The sequence below is a fragment of the Malaclemys terrapin genome, chromosome 2, assembly GCF_027887155.1.
Source record: "Malaclemys terrapin pileata isolate rMalTer1 chromosome 2, rMalTer1.hap1, whole genome shotgun sequence".
Lineage (NCBI taxonomy): Eukaryota > Metazoa > Chordata > Testudines > Emydidae > Malaclemys > Malaclemys terrapin.
The window spans coordinates 142,198,714-142,216,315 of NC_071506.1; the positions used below are offsets into that span (position 1 = coordinate 142,198,714).

The 17,602-nt window shown below is 48.1% G+C and overlaps 1 protein-coding gene across 4 annotated transcripts in view; it reads right to left on the reverse strand.

Annotated features, from left to right (window-relative positions):
* The window catches only part of KANSL3 (KAT8 regulatory NSL complex subunit 3), a 62,100-nt gene extending 51,241 nt beyond the window's left edge, over positions 1–10,859 (reverse strand). For all 4 annotated transcript variants that reach the window (XM_054017687.1, XM_054017686.1, XM_054017688.1 and 1 more), the window contains exons 1-2: positions 10,772–10,859; positions 8,893–9,178 (exon numbers count right to left, since the gene is read on the reverse strand). In XM_054017687.1, the coding sequence (XP_053873662.1) occupies positions 8,893–9,107 (215 nt within the window). In that variant the 5' untranslated portion in view covers positions 9,108–9,178; positions 10,772–10,859. The remainder of the gene's footprint in view (positions 1–8,892; positions 9,179–10,771) is intronic.
* Positions 10,860–17,602: the final 6,743 nt, after the last annotated feature.

Consider the following 17,602-nt stretch of genomic DNA (forward strand, 5'->3'; position numbering starts at 1 on the left):
GCCGCTTTTGTTCAATATCTTCATTGATGATCTGGATAATGGCGTGGACTGCACCCTCAGCAAGTTTGCAGATGACACTAAACTGGGGAGAGTGGTAGATACGTTGGAGGGTAGGGATAGGATACAGAGGGACCTAGACAAATTAGAGGATTGGGACAAAAGAAATCTGATGAGGTTCAACAAGGACAAGTGTAGAGGCCTGCACTTAGGACGGAAAAATCCCATGCACTGCTACAGACTAGGGACCGAATGGCTACCCTGTTTCCCCGAAAATAAGACAGTGTCTTATATTAATTTTTGCTCCCAAAGATGCGCTAGGTCTTATTTTCAGGGGATGTCTTATTTTTCAGAAATGAAAAATGCCTTATTATCGGTGGATGCCTTATTATCGGGGAGGTCTTATTATCGGGGGGATGCCTTATATTACAACGAGAGGCAAAACTGTAAGTAGGCCTTATTTTTGGAGGATGTCTTATTTTCGGGGAAACAGGGTAGGTAGCAGTTCTGCAGAAAAGGACCTAGGGGTTACAGTGGACGAGAAGCTGGATATGAGTCGACAGTGTGCCCTTGTTGCCAAGAAGGCTAACGGCATTTTGGGCTGTATAAGTAGGGGCATTGCCAGCAGATCGAGGGACGTGATCATTCCCCTCTATTCAGCATTGGTGAGGCCTCATCTGGAGTACTGTGTCCAGTTTTGGGCCCCACACTACAAGAAGGATGTGGAAAAATTGGAAAGAGTCCAGCGGAGGGCAACAAAAATTATTAGGGGCCTGGAGCACATGACTTATGAGGAGAGGCTGAGGGAACTGGGATTGTTTAGTCTGCAGAAGAGAAGAATGAGGGGGGATTTGATAGCTGCTTTCAGCTACCTGAAAGGGGGTTCCAAAGAGGATGGATCTAGACTGTTCTCAGAGGTACCAGATGACAGAAGAAGGAGTAATGGTCTCAAGTTGCAGTGGAAGAGGTTTAGGTTGGATATCAGGAAAAATGTTTTCACTAGGAGGGTGGTGAAGCACTGGAAGGGGTTTCCTAGGGAGGTGGTGGAATCTCCTTTCTTAGAGGTTTTTAAGGTCGGGCTTGACAAAGCCCTGGCTGGGATGATTTAGTTGGGGATTGGTCCTGCTCTGAGCAGGGGGTTGGACTAGATGACCTCCTGAGGTCCCTTTCAACCCTGATATTCTATGAGTCTGTGTCTCCCAACCCACTTCAGTCGTATGCAGGAGTGATGGCATGGTTTTTGCCGCCCTAGGCGGCAACGCTCCTCCTCTGAGCATTCGGTAGCAGGGGTCCTTCCGCTCTGCGTCTTCGGGGCACTTCGGCGGCGAGTCCCAGAGCGAGTGAAGGACCCGGTGCCGAATTTCTGCCTAAGACCTGGAGCGGAAGGACCCCCTGCCGCCGAATTTCCGCCGAGGGCAGCAAAATGCCGCCCTCCAAATCCTGCCGCCCTAGGCGACCGCCTAGGGTTGCCTAGTGGAAGCACCGGCCCTGGTCGTAGGGACAGATCCTGTAGCACACACCTGTGTGTCTACATGACGTTCCAAACAAGTCAGCAGGACGCCATACATGTAGGGGTCCATGCTTGCAGATTTCATAGCCCCACTGGGGCCTTCAATGGCCTGAGGTGGTAGCAGTTTGGTAACACGGCTCACATACAGTTTAAGAACATAAGTACAGGTATACTGGATCAGACCTAAGGTCCACCTAACCCAATAGTCTGTCTTCCGATGGTGGCCAGTGCCAAATGGTTCAGAGGGAATGAACAGAACAGGGCAATTTATCGAACGATCCATCCCCTGTCGTCCACTCCAAGCTTCTGGCAGTCAGGAGTTTAGGGACACGCAGAGCATAGGGTTGCATCTCTGACCATCTCGGCTAATAGTCATTAATGGACCTACCCTTCACAAACTAGTCTAATTCTTTTTTGGATCCAGTTAAATTTTTGGCCTTCACAGAATCCCCTGGCAATGAGTTCCACAGGTGAACTGTCCATTGTGTGAAGAAGTACTTCCTTTTGTTTTAATCTCCTGCCCATTGATTTCACTGGATGACCTCTAGTTTTTGTGTTATGAGACAGTGTACATAACACTTCTCTATTCACTGTCTCCACACCATTCATGATTTTATAGACCTCTATTGTATCCCCTCTCCCCTTAGTCGTCTCTTTTCTAAGATGATCTGTCCCAGTCTTTTGAATCTCTCCTCATATGGATGCTGTTCCACACCCCTAATCATTTTTGTTGCCCTTTTCTGTACTTTTGCCAATGGGGCAACCAGAACTGCACCCAGTATTCAAGATGTGGATATACAATGGATTTCTCTAGTGGCATGATATTTTCTGTCTTATTATCTCTACCTTTCCTAATGGTTCCAAACATTGTTAGCTTTTTTGACTGCCGTTGCACATTGACTGGATATTTCCAGAGAAGTATCCACAATGACCCCCAAATCTCTCTCTTGAGTGGCAACAGCTAATTTAGACCCCATCATTTTGTAAGTATAGTTGGGATTATTTTTCTAATGTCCATTACTTCGCCCTTATCAACACTGCATTTCATCTGCCATTTTGTAGCCCAGTCACCCAGTTTTGTGATATCCCTTTGGAACTCTTCACAGTCAGTTTTGGACTTAATCTTGAATAATTTTGTATCGTCTGCAATCTTTGCCACCTCACTGTTTACCCCTTTTTCAGATGATTTATGAATATGCTGCACAGCACATGTCCCAGTACAGATCCCTGAGGGACACCACTATTTACCTCTCTCCATTGTGAAAAGTGACCATTTATTCCTACTCTTTGTTTCCTATCTTTTAGCCAGTTACTGATCCAGAAAAGGACCTTCCCTTTTACCCCTTGATTGCTTACTTTGCTTAAAAGCCTTTGGTGTGGGACCTTGCTAAAGGCTTTCTGAAAATCCAAGTACACTATATCAGCTGAATCACCCTTGTTCAGATGTTTGCTGACCCCCGAAAAGTATTCAAAGATTGGTTATGCATGATCTCCCTTTACAAAAGCCGTGTTGACTTTTCCCCAACATACTGTTTCATGAACATGTCTGATAATTCTGTTCTTTACTGAAGTTTCAACCAGTTTGCCTCGTGCTGAAGTTAGGCTTTCCGGCCCTGTAATTGCCAGGACTGCGTCTGGAGCCTCTTTTAATAATCGGGATTACAGTAGCTATCCTCCAGTCATCTGGTACAGAGGCTGATTTAAGTGATATGTTACATTCAAAAAGTAGTTCTGTAATTTCATATGAGAGTGCCTTCAGAATTCTTGGGTGAATAGGATCTGGTCCTGGTGACTTCTTACTATTTAATTCATCAATTTGTTCTACTGACAGCTCAATCTGGGACAGTTCCTCAAATCTGTCACCTAAAAAGAATGGCTCCGGTATGGGACTCTCCCTCATATCCTCTGCAGTGAAGACCGATGCAAAGAATTCATTTAAAGTGTTTGCAATGACCTTGTCTTTCTTGAATGCTCCTGTAGCACCTTGATTGTCCAGTGGCCACACTAAATGTTTGGCAGGCTTCCTGTTTCTGATGTACTTAAAAAAAAAAAAATGTGTCTTTTCCAAGTTGCTCTTTAAAGTCTTTTTTTGCCCTGCCTAATTATACTTTTACATTTAGGCCTGATCTAATGGGGGGCGGGCGGAAGCTATGAATAATGTAGCTGAAGTTAAAGTACTTCGATCGACTTATCGCGGTGTCTTCACTATGGTGAGTCAACTGCTGCCGCTCCCCCGTCGACTCTGCCTGCACCTCTCGCTCAGCTTGAGCATCCGGCCAGTAGTGAAGACATACTCTTACTTGCCAGAGTTTATGCTGCTTTCTACTTTCCTCAGTAGGATCTGACTTCCAATTTTTAAAGGATGCCTTTTTGCCTCTAATAGCCTCTTGTACTCTGCTGTTTAGCCATGGTGATAATTTTATTTGGTCCATGCTGGATTATATTGGCTAAGGTATGTGGGTGGATAATAGGATGAGTAGAGGGGGGAAGGAATTCAAACAAAATGGCTCAGCTATAAACAATGGTTAAAACACTTTTCAATCTTGCAAGTTTTAACCATTGTTTATAGCTGAGCCATTTTGTTTGAAATACAAATTACTGAGCTTTCTTGGGGGCGTTTATTTGTTTAACTGAAATGCCTATATCTGATGCTTTACTCTTCAGCTCAAGTAGTAGCAGAGACTCTGCAGAAGTTACTGCACCATAGAGCAGTTGAGGAGAAAACATCCCACCTGTTTTCCTAGATAAGTTGCATCACTTCCGGCAAGTAAATTTATCTCACACATGATCAGGGCTCTATGACCCCTGCATCATCTGGGGAGCCCTCCAGTGGTATCTGTATTCACAGATTCAGAGTTTAAGACCAAAAGGGACCATTAGATCATCTCATCTGACCACAGGCCAGAGAATTTCACCCAGTTACTCCTAAATTAAGCCCATTAATTTGAATTTGACTAAAGCACATCCTGTCTTGATTTGAAGACTTTAGGAGATGGAAAATCCATCATTTCCCATGGTAGTTTGTTCAATGGTTCATCACCCTCACCGTTAAAATTTGTGCCTTGTTTCTAATTTGAATTTGTCTGACCTCAGCTTCCAGCCATTGGTGGTTCTTCTGCCTTTCTGCACTAGATTAAAGAGGCCTTTAGTACCTTGGGTTTTTTCCTCCCCTCTCATGAAGGAATTGATGATGATGATAATGTCACCTCTCAATTTTCTTGTTGGTAAGATTAAGCTCTTTCAGTCTCCCCATTAGGTATTTTCTCCAGACCCTGAACATTTTCTGTGGCTCTTTTCTGCACCTTCTCTGATTTTTCAACATCCCTGTAATAATATAAATACTAGAACTGGATGCAGCATTCCAGTCTCACCCATGCTGTATACAGAGAGACGAATCACCTCCTTGCTCCTTCTCTCTACTGTACTGTGCACACAGCCAAGGATCGCGTTAGCCCTTTGGCCACAGCATCGCACCGGGAGCAGTGATTTTACATTTACTTCCAGATCATTGATAATATATTTAACAGCATCAGGCAGAAAACCAATTCCTGCAGAACCGCACTAGAAACACCCCCATTTGATGACTATAACATAATCAGGCCGACCTTGATTCTTTTATTCCATCCACCCATCCCTCACATACACATAGGAAACAGTTCCAGCATCACAAAGGGAAAATACATAAAACAATAAAGGAAAATAAGAGAGGGGACACATTAGGTTGCAAAATATAGGCAACAAAAATAAAACATCGCCTTCTCTTATCCCATGACTGCTCCAGTGGTCCCACCACCTTTTGAGAAATACCAACCCCCCAACCTTTTGGAGGGATGTGCGGAGGCCTGGTCTGCACTTGGAAATTTTACTCTTTCTAACTCTGGTCATCAACAATCATGTGAGCGCACATGCTGCTGAAGACAGTGAAGGACCCACCATGTCACAATCAGCTGAAGGCAGTCTGACCTGCTGCATACGCTGACTTCTAAAATGCATTCAGCACTGGCTAGCTACCAAGCCCAGCAATCATGTTCAGACATGGTGACATTCTGTAGTGTACACCGGGTCTGCGAGTTTATTAGCTCACACCCAGTCCCTCCCTAAAGGTTTTGTTTAGACTAGGATTTAGAGATGTGATGTTAGCTCAAGTTAACTAGCTTGATCTAATTAACAGCTTCTAAAACTCTAGTCAAGACAAAGCCATTATACTTTAAGCACTTAGGCCTTGGCTATACTTGCAGCTGTACAGCGCTGTGAGTTAAACCTGTCTTCGTACAGCTGAGTAGGGAAAGCGCTGCAGTCTGTCCACATTGACAGCTGCCAGCGCACTGTCGTGGCCACATTTGCAGCGGCATTGGGAGCGGTGCATTATGGGCAGCTATCCCAGCGTTCAAGTGGCTGAAACGTGCTTTTCAAAAGGGGGGGATAGGGTGGAGTGTGACAGAGAGCGTGGGGGGAGAGAGAATGGGTTTTTGGAGTCCGGACACACACCCTGCCTTGCAAGTTCCGACCCCTCTCCCATCTCCACCCCCTCTCACTCACTGAGAGCAAACAGCAGCTGTTTGTTTTTTTCCTCACAGACCAGATAAGCAGCCACTCCCCCAAACGGACCCCCCTCTCCCTCCCGCGGGCGTCTCTCTCTTCTAGCAAACATTAGCTGTGGGCGTTCCAAAGGGAGCCCCCCTGCCTGCATCTACTCATTCACAGCAAACAGTAGCTTGTTTGTTTTTTTGATAAGCAGCTCCCGGAGCTCAAAACAAAACAAAGAGAGGAAGCTTCACTTAAAAGGATTATGGGGAGTTTCCGAAAGTCAATCACTGCATAATAAGGTTACTCTCCGTTTACACTGGAGCACCAGCATCTCAGCCACTCCGCAGCAGCTGTTATTCCTCTCGGGGAGGTGGAGTACCTGCAGCGCTGTAGCCATGGAGATACAGTGCTGCAAATGCCTTGCCAGTGTGGACGGGGAGTAAGTTACAGAGCTGGGGGCAGCTTTATTGCGCTGTAACTCTCAAGTGTAGCCAAGGCCTTACGAAGCAGATCTCTAGGCTTTCACCGGACTTCATGAGCGTTTCAGGCCTTATCTGGACCAGAATTTAAAAGCGTGATGTTAGCATCAGAGGTGGGCAGGAAACAGTTTTCCTGACCCAGGAGAATTTTCGAGATTTTGAAAAATGTTCCCATCCTGAATCTAGGTTAAAAGTCAAAATCTTGAAAATTTACATGGATTGAAAATGCAAAAAAGTTTCAGATTGAGTCAATTGAAACGTTTAATTTCAGTATCCGGAGAAGGAGTAGAGAGGTAATTTCACCTCTATTCGGCACTGGTACGACCACCGCTGGAATACTTTGTCCAGTTCTGCTGCCCACAATTCAAGAAGGGTGTTGATAAATTGGAGAGGGTTCAGAGAAGAGTCATGAGAATGATTAAAGGATTAGAAACCTGCTTCATAGTGAGACATCAAGGAGCTCAATCTGTTTAGTATAACAAAGAGAAGATTAAAGGGTGACGATTACAGTCTATAATGGGATCTCAAACTGGAGGTTGCGACCCCTTTCGGGGTCACGAGATTATTACGTGGGGGTCGTGAGCTGTCAGCCTCCATCTCGTAACCCCGCTTCAACTCCAGCATTTATAATAGTGTTAAATATAAAAAAAAAGTGTTTTTAATTTATAAGAGGGGTCACGCTCAGAGGCTTGCTGTGAGAAAGGGGTCACCAGTACAAAAGTTTGAGAACTACTGGTCTACAAGTACCTACGTGGGGAATAAATATTTGATAATGGGCTCATCAGTGTAGCACCGTTGTTTTCAGCCTGTGGTCCGCAGACCCCTGAGAGGCCGCAGAATATGTCTAAGATTTCCAAATGGGTCCGCATCTTCATTTGAAATTTTTTAGGGGCCCGCAAATGAAAAAAAGATTGAAAATCACTGATGTAGCAGAGAAAGGTCCTACACAATTCAATGGCTGGAAGCAGAAACTAGATAATTTCAGACTGGAAAGAAGACATAATTTAAAAAAAAAAAAATGAGAGTAACTGATCATAGAACAATTTGCCAAAGATCATGGTGGATTCTCCACCACCAACCATTTTTAAATCAAGATTGGATGATTTTCTAAAAGATCTGCTCCAGGAATTACTTTGAGAAAGTGCTCTTTCCTGTGTTATACAGGAGGTCAGACCAGACGATCATAATGATCTCTCTGGCCTCAGAATATATGTACAATTTTGAACTGTTTCATTTCTATTTCAACCTTTTTAAGTTTGTTTTTTTACTGAATTAAATTCCAAAGTGACTTTTTGTTTTGAACTGTCTAGACAACTGGCAGATGAAATTCAATGTTGCTTAATGCAAAGTACTGCAAATTGGAAAGCATAATCCCAACCATACATACAATATGATAGGGTGTAAATTAGCTCTTACGACTCAAGAAAGAGATCTTGGAGTAACTGTGGATAATTCTCTGAAAACATGCACTCAATGTGCAGTGGCAGTCAAAAAAACAAACAGAATGTTGGGCATCATTAAGAAAGGGATAGATAATAAAACAGAAAATATCATATTGCCTCTATATAAATCCATGGTACACCCACATCTGGAATACTGCATGCAGATGTGGTCGCCCCATCTCAAAAAAGATATATTGGAATTGGAAAAGGTTCAGAAAAGGGCAACAAAAATGATTAGGGATATGGAACAGCTTCCATATGAGGAGAGATTAATAAGATTGGGACTTTTCAGTTTAGAAAAGAGACAACTAAAGGGGGATATGATACAGGGCTATAAAATAATGACTGGTGTGGAGAAAGTAAATAAGGAAGTGTCATAATACAAGAACTAGGGGTCACCAAATGAAATTAATAGGCAGCAAGCTTATAACAAACAAACAAAAGGAAGTATTTCTTCACACAACGCACAGTTAACCAGTGAACTCTTTGCCCGAGGTGGCTGTGAAGGCCAAGACTATAACAGGGTTCAAAAAAGAACTAGATAAACTCATGGAGGATAGGTCCATCAGTGACTATTAGCCAGGATGGGCAGGGATGGTGTCCCTTAGCTTCTGTTTATCAGAAGCTGGGAATGGGCAACAGGGGATGGATCACTTGATGATTCCCTATTCTCTTCATTCCCTCTGTGGCACCTGGCATTGGCCACTGTCAGTAGACAGGATACTGGGCTAGCTGGACCTTTGGTCTGACCCAGTATGGCCGTTCTTATATTCTTAGACTGGGGTTTCAACATGTGTTACCTAATGTGTTAAAAAGCACCTTGAAAACAGACAAAGAAAGGAATGAGTGAACCATCAGAGCACAGGGAAGGAATATCCAAGGTACACGTGGACCCAAACCCAACCAACTCAGTAGCACCAGAAAAGGCTATGCTCACATGGTGCTGTCTTGGTGCCTCCTGGGGGTGACAAAGAGCATCCGAGTAGGCCGGGCACTGCTAGCGTCGGGGTGGGCACTCCATGGCTTGGCATAGCTGTGGTCCAAGAAGACCAGGTCCAGCTCTCTCTCATGGACAGAGAGCTGGAAGAGCAACGAAGTTCCCATCCTCCTGGCTGAAGTCTGGAAGTCCCGCTCGCTGCCTCGGTACGACATGTCTTCTGGGGCGTCCCCACTTCTAGCACCAATGTAAATGCTTCTTCCGGCTCCTCATCCTGCCCACCTTGCTGTGGGACAACATGGGAGAGGGAGGTAAACACGCTGTGGGGAAATGGCCCTTGCTGTATTGCCCCGTCCCCAACACAGATGACAAAGCCATGCCCAGGAATAGCAGCCACTCACTCACCAGACCCCAGGAGACAGACACCCCAATGGCACGTTATTGCATCCAGCTCCAGCCCCATAACACCCCCAGCCAAACAAGCCAGTATCCTCGTGCCCCTTCCGATATCCTGCGGGCAAAGCATCTGGCACCGCCCCCTCCCAAATCCCTCCTTAATGCCCCCCAGAGCCTGACCCCCTGCTGCAACACCCACGCAGGCAGGCAACCAGCCTCCCCACCCCCGGGGCAAGAGGAGCGGGGGGGGACGCTGGGTACAAGGGTGCTGGGGGGCAAGGGGAATGGGGGACAGGACGGGGGCACTAGGGATGGGGGCGCTGGGGAGCAGAGCAGGGGGCTGGGGTCAGGGCGGGACTAGGTGGGGAGGCGGGGGGCAGTGGGAGGGGACTAGGAGGGGGCGGGGGGCGCTGGGGGCAGGGTGGGGGGCAGGGCAGGGGCCAGTGGGAGCGGGGGGGCTGGGGAGCAGAGCAGGGGGTGGGAGGGGTGGGGGGCAGGGTAGGGGGGGACTGGGAGGGGCGGGAGGCAGGGCAGGAGGCAGTGCGGGGGACTAGGTAGGGGCGAGGGTGCTGGGGAGCAGGGCGGGGGGGACTGGGTAGGGGTGGAGGGGCTGGGGAGCAGGGCGGGGGGGACTGGGTAGGGGTGGAGGGGCTGGGGAGCGGGGCGGGGGTAACGGGGGGACTGGGTAGGGGTGGAGGGGCTGGGGAGCGGGGAGGGGGGACTGGGTAGGGGTGGAGGGGCTGGGGAGCGGGGCGGGGGGGACTGGGTAGGGGTGGAGGGGCTGGGGAGCGGGGCGGGGGGGACTGGGTAGGGGTGGAGGGGCTGGGGAGCAGGGCGGGGGGCGGGGGGACTGGGTAGGGGTGGAGGGGCTGGGGAGCAGGGCGGGGGGGACTGGGTGGGGGTGGAGGGGCTGGGGAGCAGGGCGGGGGGGACTGGGTAGGGGTGGAGGGACTGGGGAGCAGGGCGGGGGGCGGGGGGACTGGGTAGGGGTGGAGGGGCTGGGGAGCAGGGCGGGGGGCGGGGGGACTGGGTAGGGGTGGAGGGGCTGGGGAGCAGGGCGGGGGGAGGGGGGACTGGGTAGGGGTGGAGGGGCTGGGGAGCGGGGCGGGGGGACTGGGTGGGGGTGGAGGGGCTGGGGAGCGGGGCGGGGGGGACTGGGTGGGGGTGGAGGGGCTGGGGAGCGGGGCGGGGGGGACTGAGTGGGGGTGGAGGGGCTGGGGAGCGGGGCGGGGGGGACTGGGTGGGGGTGGAGGGGCTGGGGAGCGGGGCGGGGGGGACTGAGTGGGGGTGGAGGGGCTGGGGAGCGGGGCGGGGGGGACTGGGTGGGGGTGGAGGGGCTGGGGAGCGGGGCGGGGGGGACTGAGTGGGGGTGGAGGGGCTGGGGAGCAGGGCGGGGGTACGGGGGGGACTGGGTGGGGGTGGAGGGGCTGGGGAGCGGGGCGGGGGTAACGGGGGGACTGGGTGGGGACGAGGCGGGACTCACCGCGCGGAGGGATCCGCGCCCCGGGCTCTCGGCGTTTCACTAGGCCCCGCCGCAGCCTCAGCCGCCCGGCCGCCCCCGCGCATTGCGCATGCTCCGCTCCCACAAGACCCGGAAGCAGGGATCCCGGAGCGGAGCCGGCGGCGCTGAGACAACCCGGAGGGTGGAACCTTCCCCGCCCGGAGCGGAGCTGGCAGAGCCGGGCACGGCGGGACCCCACGGGCAGCGCTTGGGGAGCTGCGGGCCGGGGCAACGGGCCAGAGACACCCGCGCCGTGGTGCCCCCCCGAGCCACGCCCCCCTTCAACCACGGTGCCCCCCCCAGACACAGCCCCCCCCCCCCCCCACCGAGCCATGATACCTACCCTAGGACCATGTCTCCCCTGCCCCAGCTGTTTTTTGGCAATACTACTAGAGCCCCTTTTTGAACAATGGGTCTAGGATGCTTTCCCCACCATCATCAGCCCGACCGTGTTTGTGCCATTTTTATCACCGATTGTTTTAGTGAGCCAGGGAGGGGACTGAAATAACAGCATCTTCTGGGTATTGGGGTATTTGTTTTCCGGATTGATTGGAGCTAGTGACCAGGGGTGGCTAACGGGAGTTTTGCGAGGGAGTTCTCCAGGTGAAGGAGGAGCGATTAGGGGACCCGTCAGGTAAGTGTGTTCTCAGTAGTGTGTGTGTTTGTGGTGTGCTTGACTGAAATATACCGTGTGGTCGGTTTGTTTGGGGTGGGCTTATAGGTGCTGACTCCATGGGTGCTCCAGGGCTGGAGCACCCATGGGGAAAAATTGGTGGGTGCTGTGCACCCACCGGCAGCTCCCCGCCCTGCCCCCCACACCAGCTCCTCCACCTCTGCTACTCCCCTGAGCACGCTGTGTGCCCGCTTTTTCTCCCTTGCTCCCAGCGCTTGCACTGCGAAACAGCTGTTTCACGTGGCAAGGACTGAGAGGGAGGGGGTAGAGGGGGAACACAGAGCATTCGGGGAAGAGGTGGGGTTGGGGCGGGGATTTGGGGAAGGGGTCCAATAGGGAGAGGGAGGAGGCGGGGACTTTCGGGAAAGCGTTGGAATGGGGGCAGGGAAAGGGTGGATTCGGGCCACTGACAGGGGCGCGAGCACCCACCGGCGCCGGGAAAAGTTGGCGCCTATGGGTGGGCTGAGCCTAGCGGCCTGCTAGGAAATGCTGAGAGCTTCTTCTTAATGAGGCTTTGATCCCTAAGCCCTTTAGCACCCATCAACCCTTAGAATCATAGAATATCAGGGTTGGAAGGGTCCTCAGGAGGTCATCTAGTCCAACCTCCTGTTCAAAGCAGGACCAATCCCCAACTAAATCATCCCAGCCAGGGATTTGTCAAGCCAGGCCTTAAAAACCTTTAAGGAAGGAGATTCCACCACCTCCCTAGGTAACCCATTCCAGTGCTTCACCACCCTCCTAGTGAAAACATTTTTCCTGATATCCAACCTAAACCTCTTCCACTGCAACTTGAGACCATTACTCCTTGTTCTGTCATCTGGTACCACTGAGAACAGTCTAGATCCATCCTCTTTGGAACCCCCTTTCAGGTAGTTGAAAGCAGCTATCAAATCCCCTCGCATTCTTCTCCTCTGCAGACTAAACAATCCCAGTTCCCTCAGCCTCTCCTCATAAGTTATGTGCTCCAGCCCCCTAATCATTTTTGTTCCCCTCTGCTGGACTCTTTCCAATTTTTCCACATCCTTCTTGTAGTGTGGGGCCCCAAAACTGGACACAGTACTCCAGATGAGGCCTCACCAATGTCGAATAGAGGGGAATGATCACGTCCCTTGATCTGCTGGCAATGCCCTACTTATACAGTCCAAAATGTCGTTAGCCTTCTTGACAACAAGGGCACACTGTCGACTCATATCCAGCTTCTTGTTCACTGTAACCCCTAGGTCCTTTTCTGCAGAACTGCTGCCTAGCCATTCGGTCCTTAGTCTGTAGCAGTGCATGGGATTCTTCTGTCCTAAGTGCAGGACTCTGCACTTGTCCTTGTTGAACCTCATCAGGTTTCTTTTGGCCCAATCCTCTAATTTGTCTAGGTCCCTCTGTATCCCATACCTACCCTCCAATGTATCTACCACTCCTCCCAGTTTAGTGTCATCTGCAAACTTGCTGAGGGTGCAATCCATGCCATCCTCCAGATCATTAATGAACATATTGAACAAAACCGGACCAAGGACCGACCCTTGGGGCACTCCGCTTGATACTGGCTGCCAACTAGACATGGAGCCATTGATCACTACCCGTTGAGCCCGACGATCTAGCTAGCTTTTTATCCACCTTATAGTCCATTCATCCAGCCCATACTTCTTTAACTTGCTGGCAAGAATACTGTGGGAGACCGTAAAAAAAGCTTTGCTAAAGTCAAGGAATAACACGTCCACTGCTTTCCACTAATTCTTCGCGGTTTGTAAGCAGCAGATTAAGAAGAGCTCTGCCCCTAGTTGGTTCCTCCAGCACTTGCACCAGGAAATTGTCCCCTACACTTTCCAAAAATTTCCTGGATTGTCTGTGCACTGCTGTATTGCTCTCCCAGCAGATATCAGGGTGATTTAAGTCTCCCATGAGAACCAGGGCCTGCGATCTAGTAACTTCTGTTAGTTGCCGGAAGAAAGCCTCGTCCATCTCATCCCCCTGGTCTGGTGGTCTATAGCAGACTCCCATCATGACATCACCCTTGTTGCTCACACTTCTAAACTTAATCCAGAGACTCTCAGGTTTTTCTGCAGTTTCATACCAGAGCTCTGAGCAGTCATACTGCTCTTTTACATACAGTTTTCAGAACAGCAGCCGCGTTAGTCTGTATCCACAAAAAGAACAGGAGTACTTGTGGCACCTTAGAGACTAACAAATTTATTAGAGCATAAGCTTTCGTGGACTACAGCCCATTAAGGTGCCACAAGTACTCCTGTTCTTTTTACATACAATGTAATTCCCCCACCTTTTCTGCCCTGCCTGACCTTCTTGAACAGTTTATATTCACGCATGACAATACTCGAGTCATGTGAGTTATCCCACCAAGTCTCTGTTATTCCAATCACATCATAATTCCTTGACTGTACCAGGACTTCCAGTTCTCCCTGCTTAACCAGGGGGCGGGGCTACTCAGGAAGACCAGAGATATGCACAGCTGTTCTCCCCCCCAGGTATTAATACATACTCTGGATTAAATAATAATTAAAAAGTTATTTTATGAATGTGATACAGCATGGCCAGAGGGCAGCAGGAGAGGGTTAGAAGGGAGCCTTATTCCCTGTAGAGGGAAGAAAGTTTGCTATAGATTAATTAGAGCACCTGAAGCCAATTAGAGCACCTGAAGTCAGTCACCTGATAAAAAAAACCCTGCTTCAATCAGACAGGGGAAGGAGTTGAAGCAGAGAGGATTGGTGTTGGAGCAGAGAACAGTTTGGAGGGAAGTAGAGGAAAGTTTGGAGAAGTGCTGTGGTGGGATAAGAAGACCAAGACCCTAGGTAAAGGGACACCTGGCTTGTGCAGAGGGAGGGCAGGAAGCCCCACCGCCACAAGCTGAAGGGCAGGAGAGGGAAGTAGCTCAGGGGAAGGAACTGTTAGTTCAAGTGGTTTACTGCTATCCCTAGGGCCTCTGGGCTGGGACCCAGAGTAGAGGGTGGACCCGGCTCCCTCTGTCTTCACTCCCCTCCTCTAGGACACTAGTGGGGCAGTTAATATCCCAGTTCAGGGGCAAGAAACTGTGCCCTGAACCCCCCCAAGAAGAGAAAGCATGAGACCCATCATAGTAGTGCTGGCAACTTGCCACAATTAAATACAAAAAGTAGGATTTAAGTGGTTCCAAGTAACAACAGACAGAACAAAGTGAATTACCAAGCAAAATAAAATAAAACACACGAGTCTATGCCTAATCCAGTAAGAAAGTGATTACAGATGAAATCTCACCCTCAGAGATGTTCCAATAAGCTTCTATCACAGACTGGATGCCTTCCTAGTCTGGGCACAACCCTTTCTCCTGGTACTGCCTTTGTTCCAGCTCAGGTGGTAACTAGGGGATTTCTCATTATTGCAGCCCCATTTGTTCTGTTCCACCCCCTTATATAGCTTTGGCACAAGGCAGGAATCTTTTGTCTCTCTGGAACCCCTCCCCCTTTCTAAATGGAAAAGCGCCAGGTTTAAGATGGATTTCAGTACCAGGTGACATGGTCACATGTCCTGTGAAGCCCCAAGCCTTCATTTCTCCCAGCCTGACTCACAGGAAGGTCTGCAAGCAAACAGAGCCATCCACAGTCAGTTGTCCTGGTTAATGGGAACCATCAAGATTTCAAATCATCATTAATGGCCCACACTTTGCATAACTACAATAGGACCTCGGAGTTATATTTCATATTTCTAGTTTCAGATACAAGAGTGATACATTTATACAGATAGGATGACCACACTCAGTAGATTATAAGCTTCGTAATGATTCCTTACAAGAGACCTTTTGCATGAAGCATATTCCAGTTACATTATATTCACACTTATTAGCATATTTTCATAAAATCATATAGAGTGCAACATCACAATAGGCATCACAGAAACTTGGTGGAATGAGGATAATCAATAGGACACAGTAATACCAGGGTACAAAATATATCAGAAGGACAGAACAGGTCACACTGGTGGGGGAAGGGCACTAAATGTGAAAGAAAGCATAAAATCTTAAATAAACCAGACTGTATCATAGATTAATTCCATGCTCAAATAATAAGAATATAGCAGTAGGGATATGCTACCAACCACCTGACCCAGATGGCGATTGTGATGGTGAAATGCTCAGGGAGATTGAAAGGCTATAAAAATTAAAAACTTAATAATAATAATAATAGGGGATTTTAACTGTCCCCATATTGACTAGGTACATGTCATCTCAGAACGTGATGCAGAGATAAAGTTTCTTGACACCTTAAATGACTGCTTCTTGGAGCAGCTGGTCCTGGAACCCACCAGAGGAGAGGCAATTCTTGATTTAGTCCTAAGTGGAGCACAGGATCTGGTCCAAGAGGTGAATCTAGCTGGACCGCTTGGTAATAGTGACCATAATATAATTAAATGCAACAGTCCTGTGGTGGGAAAAACACCACAGCAGCCCAACACGGTAGCATTTGATTTGAGAAAGGGGGTCTACATAAAAATGAGGAAGTTAGTTAAACAGAAATTAAAAGGTACAGCGCCAAAAGTGAAATCCCTGCAAGCTGCATGGAAACTTTTTAACCATACTAGAGGAACAACTTAAAAGTATACCCCAAATTAAAAAACATAGTAAGAGAACTAAAAATAGTGCCACAATGACTGAACAATAAAGTAAAAGAAGCAGTGAGAGGTAAAAAGGCATCCTTTAAAAAGTGGAAGTCAAATCCTAGTGAGGAAAATAGAAGCGAATATAAACTCTGGCAAATGAAGTGTAAAAATATAATTAGGCAGGCCAAAAAAGAATGTGAAGAACAGCTAGCCAAAGACTCAAAAAGTAATAGCAAAAAAACATTTAAGTACATCAGAAGCTAGAAGCCTGCTAAACAACCAGTGGGGCCACTGGACGATCGAGATGTTAAAGGATCACTTAAGGACAAAAAGGCTGTTGCGGAGAAATTAAATGAATTCTTTGCATCAGTCTTCATGGCTGAGGATATGAGGGCGATTCCCAAACCTGAGCCATTCTTTTTAGGTGACAAATCTGAAGAATTGTCCCAGATTGAGGTGTCATTAGAGGAAGTTTTGGAACAAAATGATAAACTAAACAGTAATAAGTCACCAGGGCCAGATGGTATCACCCAATAATTCTGAAGGCACTCAGATGTGAAATTGCAGAACTACTAACTGTGGTTTGTAACCTATCATTTAAATCAGCTTCTGTACTAAATGACTGGAGGATAGCTAATGTGATGCCAATTTTAAAAAGGGCTCCAGAGGTGATCCCAGCAATTACAAGCCAGTAAGCCTCACTTCAGTACCGGGCAAACTCGTTGAAACTATAGTAAAGAAGAAAATTGTCAGACACATGGATAAACACGATTTGTTGGGAAAGAGTCAACATGGGTTTTGTAAAGGGAAATCATGCCTCACCAATCTACTAGAATTCTTTGAGGGGGTCAACAAGCATGTGGACAAGGAGGATCCAGTGGATATAGTGTACTTAGATTTTGAAAAAGCCTTTGACAAGGTCCCTCATCAAAGGCTCTTAAGCAAAGTAAGCTCTCAAGGGATAAGAGGGAAGGTCCTCTCATGGATCAGGAACTGGTTAAAAGCTAGGAAATAAAGAGCAGGAATAAATGGTCAGTTTTCAGAATGCAGAGAGGTAAATAGTTGTGTCCCCAAGGGGTCTGTTACATATTAATAAATGATCTGGAAAAAGGGGTAAACAGCAATGTGGCAAAATTTGCAGATGATACAAAACTACTCAAGATAGTTAAATCCAAAGCAGACTGCGAAGACTTACAAAGGAATCTGACAAAACTGGGTGACTGGGCAACAAAATGGCAGATGAAATTCAATGTTGAAAAATGCAAAGTAATGCACATTGGAAAACATAATCCCAACTATACGCACAACATGATTGGATCTAAATTGCTGTTACTACTCAAGAAGACATCTTGGAGTCATAGTGCATAGTTCTCTGAAAACATCCTCTCAATGTGTAGCGGCAGTCGAAAAAGCGACCAGAAGGTTGGGAATCATTAAGAAAGGGATAGATAAAAAGACAGACAATATCATATTGCCTCTATATAAATCCATGGTACACCGACATCTTGAATACTGCATGCAATGTGGTCGCCCCATCTCAAAAAGATATATTGGAATTGGAA